The 14,332-nt window shown below is 41.8% G+C and overlaps 1 protein-coding gene across 2 annotated transcripts in view; it reads left to right on the top strand.

Annotated features, from left to right (window-relative positions):
- The window catches only part of ST7 (suppression of tumorigenicity 7), a 159,770-nt gene that overhangs the window by 37,972 nt on the left and 107,466 nt on the right, over positions 1-14,332 (top strand). The window contains exon 1 of one of the 2 annotated variants that reach the window (XM_085307088.1): positions 7,985-8,154. The exons of the other annotated variant lie outside the window; for it this stretch is intronic. Within the exon in view, the coding sequence (XP_085163214.1) occupies positions 8,133-8,154 (22 nt within the window). The 5' untranslated portion in view covers positions 7,985-8,132. Of the gene's footprint in view, positions 1-7,984; positions 8,155-14,332 lie in introns of those variants that run through there. 2 annotated transcript variants of the gene reach the window in all.

Raw genomic sequence — 14,332 nt, 5'->3', positions numbered from 1 at the left:
AGTTTAAGTAGGCCTTAATCCTAATCTGTGGTCCCTTAGAGTTGCATAAAAATAAGTTTGTTTTTAATAGCTTTTTAATTTGTTATCCACCTCTGTTTGTTCGTACATTTGAGACCTTCATATGCATCTTCGTAAGTGCAGTCCCTCAGCACAGATCCTGATTTTAGGATTAAAAAGAAAAGAAAAGTTCAAATATTCCCCTCAGTGTACAAAATAAACACTCTTCTTCTGCTATTTTATTCTTTTTAAAATGCATATAAGCATTTAATTATTTAAATGTATTTAATTTGACCACAATACTTACTGCTTACTTCCTTTGGTTTTAATTCTCACTGGATCATATCRAAAAGTAGCATGTTCTACTGGTTCATTTTTCAGAGACAGTAGTGGCCCTATTTCATCATACAATTGCGTGTATTATCTTTGGGGCAAAATCTGTTCCAGAGTTTATTGAAGTCTTTACATACTCTGTTGAGAGTTAAGGCTTGATGTTACTGAAAAAATAAAACATTTAATCTGGTTTTGAAATGTGATTTGCACTCAGTGATTACATTGTTCTGCTGTGTCAGTAACTGTCTACATACTTGTAGATAGTTCTGTGTTTAAAACAAAACCATTCAAACCTCCAAGCAAAAATAGAGAAGAGGTGATTTATCATCATAATCTTTTGACAGTAATATACTGAAGGGCTATATAGGCTTATACCGTGCCATTTATAAAATACTACTGCATTATTTACCAGTCTTACTTACTGTATCTGCTCAATTGATACTGAATACTGGGAGTGATAGCTGAAAGTGGTAGACTTGCGGTATATCATCTATTAAAAGGAATGGAAATATATTTCTGTTGTGTTGCTTTCTATTACTTCACCGTGTGTATTCAAGTAGTGCCTAGCAGCTAGTACAGAAGTAGTAGCTACTGTATTACTTATATTTAAAGGCTCTGATGCCTGCCAATGTCCCTAGCACTAGGCTCTGTACTTGTGCTCTCCAGTGACAGGGTGAGCCCAGCGCTGGGGGAGTCTTCAAGATCATTAAACTAAGCAGGTGCCAACGCTAAAGTAAAAATAATATTCTTTCTGTGTAACTTTATGCATAAAACTCTTCACCATTTCATAACTGATGGAGCTTCATCTCCCTTAGGTGTGTCGCTTAAAGGTTTCCTGGGAGGTGCAGAACACAGAGAGGTTCCCCTGTTAATAGTTGAGCATCTCCTCAGAGCTGCTCTGTGCCCCTATTGAATGGCATTACAATAACTTAATAATTAGCTATTATGGTTCATTGTATCTCTTAGAGAGAGAAATCTGTCTTTTGACTTTTATCTTTCAGATAATGCCCAGCATGAATGTAAAAAGATTCTTGGACGGCAGAATTAAGTAATAGTTCTTCAGTCCTTCTTGTCATTTGTGCTTGCATATGTAGGTTTGCTCAAAATATGTAGGTTTGGGGGGATTCATCAAGTAAAAGATGAAGCAGAAGAAGAATTTGTTGTGTAAAACAGAATCCAGATTCTGAGTAAACTGCAGAAACGCTGTATAAACTATACAGCAATATATCAAAATTCAATTCAAGAACAAGTAATTTAAAAAAACCAAACAAAACAGTCCTACAGTCAATAAATCAGCCTGGTCTAAAGATATCCTCTTTATATGTTCAACAGAGTAAAGACTTTGAGTCTTTTCTGCTATCTGACTCCTTTCTGTGCAAATGAAATAAGGAAACTGATGGCTGCAAAGAGGGAATGCTTGTGGAATACCTCTAACAGAAGATAAGAGTTGTTTGCAAGAACACAAAATTCAGAAGACTTCAAGAGAGTTCAGTTCATAGAATCATGGGCTCAGTAAGGTTGGAAGGGACCTCTGGAGATCATCTAGTCCAACCTCCCTGCTCAGCAGGGTCGCCTAGAGCATGTTAGACAGGGTTGCATCCAGGYRGGCCTTGAAGATCTCCAGAGAAGGAGACTCCACAGCCTCTCAGGGCAACCTGTTCCAGTGCTCCATCACTCTCACAGGGAAGAAATTCCCCCTCATGGTCAGGCGGAACTTCCTGTGCTTCAATTTCTGCCCATTGCCTCTTGTCCTGTCACACGGGACAACTGAAAAGAGTTTGTCCCCTTCCCCTTGACACCCTCCCTTCAGGTACTTGTAGACATTGATAAGATCCCCCCTCAGTCTTCTCTTCCCCAGGCTGAAGAAGCCCAGCTCTCGCAGCCGTTCCTCACGGGGCAGGTGCTCCAGCCCTCTGATCATCTTCATAGCCCTACGCTGGACTCTCTCCAGTAGCTCCATGTCTCTCTTGTCCTGGGGAGCCCAGAACTGGACACAGTGCTCGAGATGAGGCCTCCCCAGGGCTGAGTAGAGGGGCAGGATCACCTCCCTCCACCTGCTGGCAACAGTCTTCCTAATGCACCGCAGGAGACCATTGGCTTTCTTGGCCACAAGGGCACATTGTGGCTCATGGTCAACCTGTCATCCACCAGCACTCCCAGGTCCTTCTCTGCAGAGCTGCTCTCCAGCAGGTCAGCCCCCAGCCTGTACTGGTACCTAGGGTTATTCCTCCCTAGGTGCAGGACCCTGCACTTGCCCTTGTTGAACCTCAGGAGGTTCTTCTCCGCCCGGCTCAGTTACACAGAGTTATTTTCCACTGTCCTGCCAGCCCAGTTTCCTGCCTGTATTTCTGGGTTGCTGTGCAATTCCCTGTAGGACATGTTCCTGGCCCCCAGCTACCCCACTCCCTGGGCGCTCTTCTTCCTCACTGTCGACCAGCCGAGCTCCAGGCAGCCTCATGGGTCCTGGTTTCTCAGCTCCAAGCTGACTGGCCTGGACAACAGGGAAGTCCATGCTTGCCATTGCAGACATTTCCTTACAACAAATCATTGCTCTCCTTTGCATTTATTTCTGTATCATCCACAGTGGACCCTGTGGTACATTTTTGGAACAGGCCCCTCCATAGTGATACTGCCTGTGAAGCCATCCTTGAGGCTTCCTTCTCACCTTCCGTCTGCGTTAGCTTCTCTCTGGGCAGTGACTCCCAGTCCATGACACGGAGAGATGCCACTTCGGAGATCCTGGCTCTGTTCAGTGAGGTTCATGGGAACCCTGGTGAAAACTACCACACAGATGTATAACTGTTCATGTCAGTATCTCAGGGGACTCGACTTTGTAGCATCAGTGTAGGCTTTGCAGTTCGGTTGTTGCGAGGGTTTGTTCTGAATGTAAACGTGATCATGCAAGATGAGAATCTAAAGTTTCGCTCCTACTGTAGTTTCTCCCTGATAATGTTCATCATTTCAACTTTTTTTGTCAGTAACATTTGTTAGTTATTTAAAAGTCAGTGAAGTTGAGGAGAATTGAGCCAGAAAAAGTGTAAAATCAAGGAGCTCTAGCTTAGTAATAAATGCTGTTTCCCTTCACTGTTCTCTAGTGCCTGAAAAAAGGCCCTGCAGTATTTTATTTGGTTGCTGTCATACAGATCAATAATTTGTGTCAGCTGTTGCCAGAGACAACAAAGCTATACAAGCTGGAGATCTCCACATCATGCATGGCTGGAAATCTGGAAATTTTCCATACTTTTAAGTGGGAAATAGCACTACTGGAGGCAAAATAAATTCCTTTTAGTAGTTTCTGAATCATATGGCTTATTGCACAGTCACTTAGAGATTAGCAATAGCACCAAAAATGCCTTAAATCTTTACTGCCCTTACAGAACAGGCAACTTGAAGAATAAGGCAAAGTTTAAATAAATAAATAAAAATCCTTCCCTATCTTTGAAGATGATCAAGATCATCCTCCTCTTTTCCTCTGGAGACTTGACTGTATGGGGTCAATTTCCTTACCATTGTGGGAGGTTGGTTAGACTTCCCCTCAAGATGAGCATGTCATTCCAATATAACAGGAGAACTTCACAGATTTAATGGATTCATTTTTCTTTCCCACAGTTTCTATTGTGGAAAAGGAGCATTAAGCTGAAAATGAAATATTTCTCTAATGACAAACGAGAATAAAGTCTTCAGTTTTAACAGGTCAGCATAAAGGATATATACAAGTCTACTTCTGTTAGTAGGTCACGACTTGCTGTTTGCACAGCTCTCCTTGAGAAAGAATATTCTATAAGAGAAATACATATCTGTACAAATTTTTAATATTTAATTACTCAACTTCTATACTAAAATATGTTTTGTGGTTTAGACACGCATATCTGGGCAGAAGAAAACATAAATTTCTGTTTTGGTGATAAGTTACAGAATCACAGAATAGTTGGGGTTGGAAAGCATCTCTGGAGATCATCTGGTCCAACCCCCTACTGTGCTAGAGTTGATTGCTCAGTCCCTGTCCGGACGACTTGTAAATATTTCCAAGGATAGAGTCTGGGCAACCTATTCCAGTGCTCAGTGACCCTCACAGTGAAGAAGTGTTTTCTTAGGTTCAGATGGATTTTCCTGTGTTCAAATTTGTGCCCATTGGCTCTCATCATGTCACTGGGCATCACTGAGAAAAGTCTGCTTCTGTTCTCTTTACACCCTACTGTCAGATATCTATAACCTTTGATTACATCTCCCCTTAAGGAGGAATTTGAGGAAATAGCTGCTTAAAGAGTAGCAATGATTGAGAAGCATATCATTTTCTCCTGCAAATATGAATGTATAACAGAGCTTTGAATACCATGTATATTTGTTGCTTTAATATTTTGTGCTTGCTTGTGGAGAGATGTATTGAAGTTAATATTGTAAGAGAATCTATTACTTGAACAATGTCTTGTGTGTATTTTGAGCAAATCATTAACAATGCTAAGATTTATGGGAGATACCATCTGACACTTTCTATATACCAATTTACATTATCTGAACAACTGTGTGTGATAAACTTTGTCATGTGAAGAGATTATCCATCTTTGTAGAATAAACCAATGGTAAAACTCAATCTAGAAAACATAAATTCTTAATTCTACTAGCCAGCTAAATCTAACTATAAGATTATGCTCCTACAAAAACAGTAAATAGGAAAAATTTAATCCTTTCTGTAAGTCATTTTATTAAGTGTTTTGCATAGATTTCTTAAAGGATTTCAGAAGAAGTCTTTCAATAGTCTTTCAAGAGTCAGTTTTTCTACAGTGCAACACAYTGAATAAGCAAAAATAATGAAATAGATTATCATGAAATTATAAAATAGATTGTTACGAAATATCAGATACCAGATTATGAAGCTCAGATACTGCATGGACTATTTGGACGTTTCGACAAAATATGTGTGTCGGTATACCGAGAACTTGGCAGTGGGGCTGAGCTTTTTGACACCTTAAAGGATATCATTGGAAGGCTCTCTGGTTTTTCACTTTCCTTAGAAACAGTGCTGTAGAAAGTTCAAATTTGCTTATCAGTGTAAAAATTATTCTCAAGCTATTTCACATTAACACTAGGGGTTTTGTTCTAGCAGCTTTTGCTTAAAGGTGCTGGAAGCTGTTAGCAACTGAAGGCAATGTTTATAGTTCTGAATCTTTTTAGTGGTGCCATGTGACAGGACAAGAGGCAATGGGCACAAACTGAAACATGGGAATTTCCGCCTGAATATGAGGAGGAATTTCTTTACTGTAAGATTGACAGAGCACTGAAACATGTTGCCCAGAGAGGCTGTGGAGTCTCCCTCTCTTGAGATATTCAAAGCTTGCCAGGATGCAACCCTGTCTAACATGCTCTAGGTGACCCTGCTGAGCAGGGAGGTTGGACTAGGTGATCCCCACAGGTCCCTTCCAACCTTAACCATTCTGTGATTCTGTGAAATTGTCAGAATAACTGGTTCAGCCATCTAAATAGTAAAACTTCCGGCCTTGGAAGTATAGATTATAGTCAAAAAGAATTTGGGCATGGTTCTGAGTACCAGCCACATGACTGGAAATAGTGTCATTGAACAGGTTAGTCATCACCTAAGGGTTAATTTGAGTCACAGTGCACCAGTGTCCTCTCTGCCAGTGGAGAGAATAAATGCTGCCTATTACAGAGCATGTTACAGGATGTATCACACAAGGGTATGGGCTCTCCTGTGGCCTTGTTCCAGAGATGAAATACATTTAAATGTTCCCGACAGCTGGTGGTGCAAATTATTCTCATGCTGTTTGCAGAATACAGAGTCAGTTTGACTAGGGGGTGGACAGCAGTGATGGACAATGTTTTGCCCCAACAGAAGTTACTGTTGGAGGAGCCCAGCRTACATTGTAGATGTCCCCTCAGTTCTTTGCAGCAGGAGACATGACAAGGAGGAGATCAGCCTCTGAGGAGCTTCTTGACTTTTTTTTTTGAAGGAGGGGAGGCACCTCCTTCCTCACTATAGCTGTGGCTTAGCGGTGTAGAAGGCCCATGTTAACGCTGCTGGGCACAATTGTCACGTAAGCCTACAGCTATGTTCCCCCTCCACAAGAGCGGGAGAGCTGGCAAGGCAGAGGAGGATTGCGCCTGTGAGCCGTACTTGGCTTTTCCATCTGCTTGCAGGCCACCAGTGTCCCAGGCTGCTGGCTAATTGGTTCCATAGTGATTTGGCTTGTTGGTTGGGATCCTCTCATGGAAGTTTCTGCCAGTGCAAAATGTTGCTCTTTTTTCCAGCCTGCTGAGCACAGTGACACTGCATATTTTACAAACAGTAGAAAGATCTTTAGCAAACAGAGCAGTAGAGTGTTTGGTAATGGTTAATGTGGAAAAGCTCAGAAATCAGTTTTTGACTTTTTCTTGGTTGTTTTATTTTGTTTTGTTTCTTTGTAAAGTGCCTTATTTAATGGACCTGTGCATTTCCTTTCTGCTTGTCTACTGGCAGCACTTCTCAGTATTTGCCACCTTTGTATCTGCATATACTTGCTGAGTGAGACTTATTAAAAATGTTCCAATTTTGACCCCTCCAATTGCTATTCTCATAGATGACTTCTAATGTCTGCTAGCTTCAGAACCATCAACTTACTGCTTCACTGCTCTTGCTAGCACGAGAGATGAGCTTGACATTTTTTTTTTCACCCAAAATTCCTTTTGTCCGCAGTAGAATTGGAACAAGTCATTCTAGGTCTTTGTTCCTACAGTTTAACATTTTTTTAATTACTGAGTCTCAGGAAAAAAATGCACTCAATAAACTCAAAAATACACTTGCAGGGACTAAGAAGCACTAAATTTAGATGGATTACAAGAATAAAAAAAGGAAAAATTTTTTTGATTGCCAGGATGGCTTTATATTATGGAGATCAGCATAGTTTGGGGGGGGGTGTTTGAGTATCTGATTTCTTTAATGTGGTTTGATCATTGCTACAGTGTATTCTGACAATAGGTATTAAGTAAATTAAACGTTTGGGTCGCACTTTGATGTGAAAATGTGTTCATTGGCCCAGGATTTGAATCTGTCCTTGAAAGAAAAATAACAAGAGTTAGTGCTAGAAATTCATGGTTATTCTTTATTGAAAATGCCGTACGTAGCATCTACTGAGACATTTGTCCCAGAAATTTATTCTGCATGATGTGTTTGCAAAGAAATACTTTGCATCTTGTGCAGCTGAGAAAAGAAGTGTGAATTCAACACAGAAATTCTAGTGCTAGTGTTAAAGCATGGATGAGGATTTTATCATCACGGAGGGAAATGTATGTCTGGTTCTTTGTCTTCTGCATTTTGTGACAAAGGAATTCCCATTTGAATTGCTCTGCTCTATTCAAGCCCCCTCTGAGCCTCTGGTTAACAGCAGTCAGTCTTTGCAGTGTCCTGACGTCATCCAGTGTATGCATAAGCTATGCTATTGTCTTACTGAGAGCAGGGGCTGGGGATTGCAGTATCTGGTGTCCGCTACCTATTTATGCCTCACTGTATCACGCAAGGGACGCTGGCCTGCCCTTATCTCTTGGATTTAAACCAGAAGCTCCTGCCTTTTGCTTTGTGAAGAAGGACCTTTGCTTTGGTTGCAAGGAAAAGCTGTCTGCAGTGTGAAGCAGAGGAGGGGAAAAGAGAAGAGAGGAGAGGAGAGTCTGGCAGCTTGGAGAGCTTGGACTGCATTGTCTGGCTTCATGACCCCTGCTGTGTAGCAGCCTCATCCCTACTCTCGTACACTCCCTCTGTCTTCCACTCTTTTTTCTTCTTTCCTTTTTTTAAATTGCAGCATCTGGGGCCAGCCATGTTTGGCACTGAATCTTCATGTAAGTAAATGCATCCCCCCCTTCCATCCTTTTTCTGGTTAGTATAGGGCTTGTTACCTTGTTGTTGTATCCACAGTACTTGCATGCCCTTTGCAGTAGGTTGTTAGTTAAAAGCAGCAGCTCTAGCCTGTTTACAAAGAGGCTAAAGGTGCTGGAGAGTCTGCATGTCTGCGTCCTCTGTGGGTGCATCCGTGAGGCCGGCAGCAAGTCAGCTTAGGGCTGTCAGCATTGCTGAAATCAGGCCACTGAAAAATACAGAGAAAGAGGCAGTTTCACTTGAATGTGAATGTGTTAATTGATAAGATCTCATCTGTCAATGATCTGTAGCTGCAAACACTATAATGAATGCGCTACTCAGATGATAAGGGTATGTCTGAAGGATGGGGAGAGTGCTGCAGCATTAGATGGGTAAGAGCTGAAGAAGAATGATTTAATCTGAAAGAAAAGACGATCTCATTTTCTTCATTTTTGTTTCTTTGAAAAAGGAGGCTCTACGGAGATCCCTCTTGTCATTGGAGAATCCAAAATTAAATTGATTATGTGGAATTTTAAATATGGGGTGAAAAACTCAAAATAATTTCTTTCTAACCTTTGGGCTGGAAAATTTAACCGAATCTGCTGCATAAAAGCTATGTAGACATATGTCATTGCAAGCAAGCTGGTTTTGCTTCAGTGGGAAGAACAATTAGCTACCTGGCAAATCTGGTTGAGGATGAAAAYGAGGAGTTGGTGTGGAAATGATGCCGCTGGTGACAGTGCAGCTGTATAGAGTGTTATCCTGTGCTTATCTGGTGACTGAAAAATATAAAACCTTTATTTCATCCTGTATTTTATGTACAAACAATACTGTGTGATGAAAACATTTCTCGATTGAATAAGAATCAGTGGCTTTTTAAGAGCATTCTAACATGTGGTGTAACGTCCTCATATAGTTAATTTGGAAACCTTTTTGTGGCTCAATTGTTAATGAGGAGTGATCAGAGTAGTCCTAGCTGTCAAAAACATCGTGCTCCCAAAGGGTTAATTGGTCCTGTTGCTTTGCTGTGGCAGCTCCCCACCTCCTCTGACACAATGCCTAGTCAAGGTCAGACAGAATAAAAACAAAATTTGCTTTTAGATCTGTTTTGTTTTGAGAATCATTTTTCATACATTGTTTTAGAGATGTTTGAAGATATTCATCAATGGAGTATGTTTAAGAATGCTGAATATTGTAGTTGCATCTGTTTATACCATGTCCAGATTTATAAGGCACAGCTTGTGCATATATGGCTGTATGTCTGCGCAAAATGCATATTAACAGGCTTACAGATAAAATTAGTCATGWACTGGTATCATCTTGCAGAAAGTACATACTGCATACTTGCAAAGTCAGAAGTATTCAGCATGGTTCATTTTCATGGGCCTCTCATTTTATGAAGTGTATCGATAAGGGACTTGCTTGTCAAATGGGGCTTTTAGATAAAGTCACCAGTGTGCTAACTGGTTTATACCAAGAGCAGCTGTGGTTGCTTTTGTTTCCATGGTTCCCACATAACTGAATTTAGAATAGGGAGATGGGAGCTTTTATAGCAACCACTGCTAGTTTAACAGAAAGGTCTAGAGGTTTTATTTGTCTTTAAAAGTGGATTAAATGCAGAATGAATCATTGCTRCAGATCCAGCACAGATTATGCCCTGTACCTCTCTGTGCTCCTCTGAACCGGGCTGCTGAAGGCAGCACTATGGGGCCGCCAYCCGTCTCCCTCCTGTGCCGTGTCCTGGCCTTTGTGTGAGGCTGGGCCCCGCGGCTTCCGCCACGGCCCTCCATCCGGACGTGGGACAAGGGCCTCTTGCCAGAGGGGCCCCCTGAGAAGCTACAGTTCATGTCTGGCCTGGGTGGGATCTCTGGGCACCTGCTCGGTGATCCTGACTAGTATTATTCATATCATTCTTAGTGTATCTTGCATGGCTGACAGGGCAGGGTAGCCCTTACGTAACCAGTTTGGCCACACTGTAATGCAGAATGCTACTATTTGAGGAACCTATAGTTTTTCTTTTAAAGCTTTTTTAATCAAGTTGAGGGCTTTGGGGTTTCTTCTCACCCTGTTTTCTCCTTCTTTTTATTCCAGTCAGCAAATGAAAAACACTGTCACTATCTAATTGTTAATATTTCTGTCTTGCTAGAACAGTTTTGGGTCAACGAGGTAGACTTTCATAATGTAAAAATAAATTAATAAAATTCAACATCATCTAATTCTTGAAAACACTACAGAAGTCATTTCTGCAGCTGTCCAAAAAGCATGAAATGGGCACGTTATTTTTTTTTTAATCTAGCTGTTCACACATAGTATATAGCTTTTACATTTTCTTATGCTTCTCTCCAACAAAATAGAAGAAAATAGTTATTTCAGGTAACTGTGAAGCATATCTTCTTTTAGAACAGTTTATTTTGTAAAGACTTAATAGAAAAATGTCAAATTTTAAGTCTCATTCAGCAATTTTTTTTTTACAGCAGTCAGAAGTGCAATGAAAGATAGTATGAGGGCAATTGGAGAAACACAGACATGCTTATCAATTCCTGGAGGCAGGGAAAGACAAACATAAGGCAAAGCTGGCTTGTAAAGAGAGGAAGACAGTACACAATGTACAAAGAGATGCTAACGCAGTACATTATTACCTAGAAAGGAATATGCAAAATAAAAATTCTGTTAAGTGTCCATGCAAACTTTGAACTGCTGTACTATGACTTCTGTACAGTCATTTTCAATATTTTCCATTGGTCATATGTCCTCTTCATAATACCTGTGGGAAATATCTACACTGGAGGCTGTTCTTATTCAATGGTTTTGTGCTGATCCACATGTAGCCATACCACAATGTGGTATCATGGTGCTATATATGTGTATATACAGCAGGGGCGTCAAACTTGCCATCCCATGTCACCTCTCTAGCTGATTTGGCAGGTTTATCTGCTTGTCAAAGCAGTGTCAGGTTCTTTAGAAGGTAGAATTTGATTAAAAAAATGTGTTGCGACTAAGTCTTTTTCAACATGAAATGATGTGACACTGTTGTAGCTCCACACCAAGCCTGGGAAGTACAAAGTGGTAGTTCTCCTAACAAGGGAAGAGCTGGGCTCCTAGAGAGAGAAAACTATTCTCTTTCAAGGAGAAAATCTAGCCCTGGTCCTGAGGGGAAATAACCAGCAACCATCCATTGTGTGACTAGTAGTAGCAACAGTTGTAGGCCTGCGTTAGAGACAACATGCATACACCAATTAAACTGAATGTGAGAACAGTCCATACATTTGGTGTGCTATACGAATTTTGGGAGTTGTTGTAAAGGAATCAGGGAGGTTGGGGTGATACGGCTTCGCTGAATCTCTGCATAAGGAAAAGGAGTGGGGTAGAGTGGATTTTGGAGGCCATAAAACTAGCAAAGAGGTGTGTAGAAAGCTTGATTCACGCATGTCTTAGAATTTGCACGAGGTGTGCTTCAGCTGCTGCGGACAGAATAACTTGGTGGGAAACTGTAGGGAGGGAATTACATGAGCATATGTACAGCCATGCCCCAGCTCTGTTCCGAGAACCCACATACACATGGTGAAAGACTGAGGTGATGTTTCCAGTTCTACTGTGTTTGTTCCCGTTGCAGTATTATAACCAAGCAGCAGTGCTAAACAGGGCCTTTTTGGAAACAGGGGGTTATATGGGAGGTGTTGTTCCAGTCTGCTCTATTTAGAGAAAATGCTCACTGTAGTTTCCTGTCTGGTAGATCAACAGCTCCATGCTAGAAAGTGGAGAAAGGGACACACAAGCTGACCAAAGAGCGTGAGAAATAAGGACAAATGGAACTTTGTTCTTAATCAGGGTAATTCTGAGAAGGCTGATCTCCAGGGGGAGAGGGGCAGAGGGAAGCTGGGTTGAATCCTGCAGAGAAAGTAAAACTCTGCCCACTGAAAGGTGTCGGGAGAAGCTTCTGTACTTGTCCCAGGCTCATTGTACTGTCTTCTGATCTGTCTTCTCAGAAAGTGCTTTTGTTCCTAACCATTTTTCAAATACCCTTTCAGCCAGAATGCAATAAATGGGAGTGGTTGCACCAAAATATATGATTTTATATCACTGGGAAAATAATCTCATAAAATTCTGTGTAAAATAGCAGCAGTCAGCAATGGAGGAATGAGAAACTTTAGAATTGGTTATTAAGAGCAATTTCTGCCACCTTAAAAGAGATAATCTCCTTGAAACTTCCAGACAAGTGCTAGAACAGAGCCAAAGCCTCACGCTTCTGGAAGAGCTCAGCCAGGACACAGTTTTGTAGCTGTGCAAATGATCAGCATTGGGGCTGCTGCCTACCAGTACCTCTGTTCCTGCCTTCTTTGCCCCAGTGGGGTACTCGTCCCAACCTATGGCAGGGCCAGCCAAAGTCTGGTGACTTCTTCAACTAGTCAGTTTGGGCGGTGCTTGCTCCCCAGGTTGGTTTGTGGGGATATAGGATGGGCAGCACTGCTTGCACAAGGCGGCTGGGACCACAAAGCCAGGGCACAGGTAGAACCAGGGCAGAGTGGCATGAGCTGCAGTGCGGCATCAGTCATGGGGAGAGCAACCTCTGCTAAACTGGCAGATGACCAAAATGTTCCATTCTTGAGCATAAACAGCCTGCTGCAATCTAGAATTACCAAGGCCAGTAGTAATAGCAAGTACAGATACCTGGTATCAGATGACAGCCACAGTTTCACAATGATGTTACACTGGTTTCTCAGGCAACTGTATATGGAAGAGAGGTTACAGGAACATATCAGAAGCTGTAACTTTAAACCAACATAATCAGCTGCTGAGGTTCCCGGTCTGCCCTATAGAGTCAGGACTGTTGAACAACTTGCAGAACTGGGTCAAAGAGACTAGCTTAGCTACAGCAACTTCAAATGCCAGAATAAACTTGGATTATAAAAGGGATTGAGATTGCAGGAGCTGTAACTTGGCAAATGCAACAATAAAACCTCAGAGTTTTTCAGAGGAAAAATGTAGTCTCACCCTCTACTTTACAGTAGATTTTGAGGATTTACTGAATGGCAAGGGGTACCTGATACTATTTGATAATGCATGTTTTTAAATAAACACATGTGATGAGAAGGTTCTGCAGTTCATGTAAGCCCCTCTGGCTGTGTTACTCTGTCCAGTGCTTGCCTTCATTGGGCCAAGCATAGTCAGATGCGGAAGGCCCAGCTACTCTGAAACTGGAGTACAGGAGTGGGGCCATTCGGAAGCTAGCCTTGTAGCTGTCCTTATTCTATCTGTGTAGACACTTACCTGTCTCACTTAAGACTGACACCTTGGTACTGCAAATTATTGAATGTTTAATCTGTCAGCACTCTGTTGAGGTAGGGAATGTCATTCCCATCACATGGCTTTGGTGCTAGCAGTGAAAAACTTACCATTGCCACAACAGTGGTGGGATTCTAAATTTAAGTGGAGACAGATGATACTAGAATTACTAGGTTACTACCTGAATACCTTGGTTCTTGTACCCTGGTTTCCTCTGCAGTGGACACTGAGCCTCTGTCTTTACCTCCATATCTCCTGTCAGTGCTCCCCTCTGTACTCTTCAGAACTAGGCTTCTAAATTCATGGCCTCTTTGTTCATGGAGGTGAGAAGAATGATAAACTTGACATAGACTGTATTTACCTCCCTTTGCTCCATCCTCAGACAGCAGTGCTCCTCTAGTTTCCTTTGCTAGGGAAGAGCAGGGATGCTGCTTGTGTGAAAAGTTGGGGGTCTGCAAGTCATGGGGGTAGCTTCTGTTCTCAGACAGAAGCACCAACTGCAGTTTAAATTCAGTATGCTGGCCAGTTTACAAGCCCAGAAAGTTTAGGAAGTGTGCATTGCCCTTTCTTTCTCACCAGGGAAAATCTGCTAGGTGGATGGAGACATCTTGCAGGCTAGATCTGACTCATACATTTGGCAGTCCAGACCTTGTAGCCCTAGATCAGCTTTTCTATCTCAGTGGTTTAGAGGTTGCAAGGATAATAAAGTTACTGATGGAATACAATTTTAATCTCCTGTTAGGTTGTGTTCACGTATGAATATCTATAACTGGGAAGAAACCTCAAGTTGCAGGCAGTGAACAGGGTATTCTTTATTCAGACTGTCTAATTGCAGTTAGTGCTTACCACAGCTAAAAGCATGGAGAGGCCTGTGATTGG

The sequence above is a fragment of the Rhea americana genome, unplaced genomic scaffold (genome assembly GCF_003343005.1).
Source record: "Rhea americana isolate MKP2758 unplaced genomic scaffold, rheAme1 scaffold_252, whole genome shotgun sequence".
Classification (NCBI taxonomy): Eukaryota; Metazoa; Chordata; class Aves; order Rheiformes; family Rheidae; genus Rhea; species Rhea americana.
The sequence above is the reverse complement of the archived record's forward strand: the minus strand, read 5'-3'. Positions and strand labels throughout refer to the sequence as shown.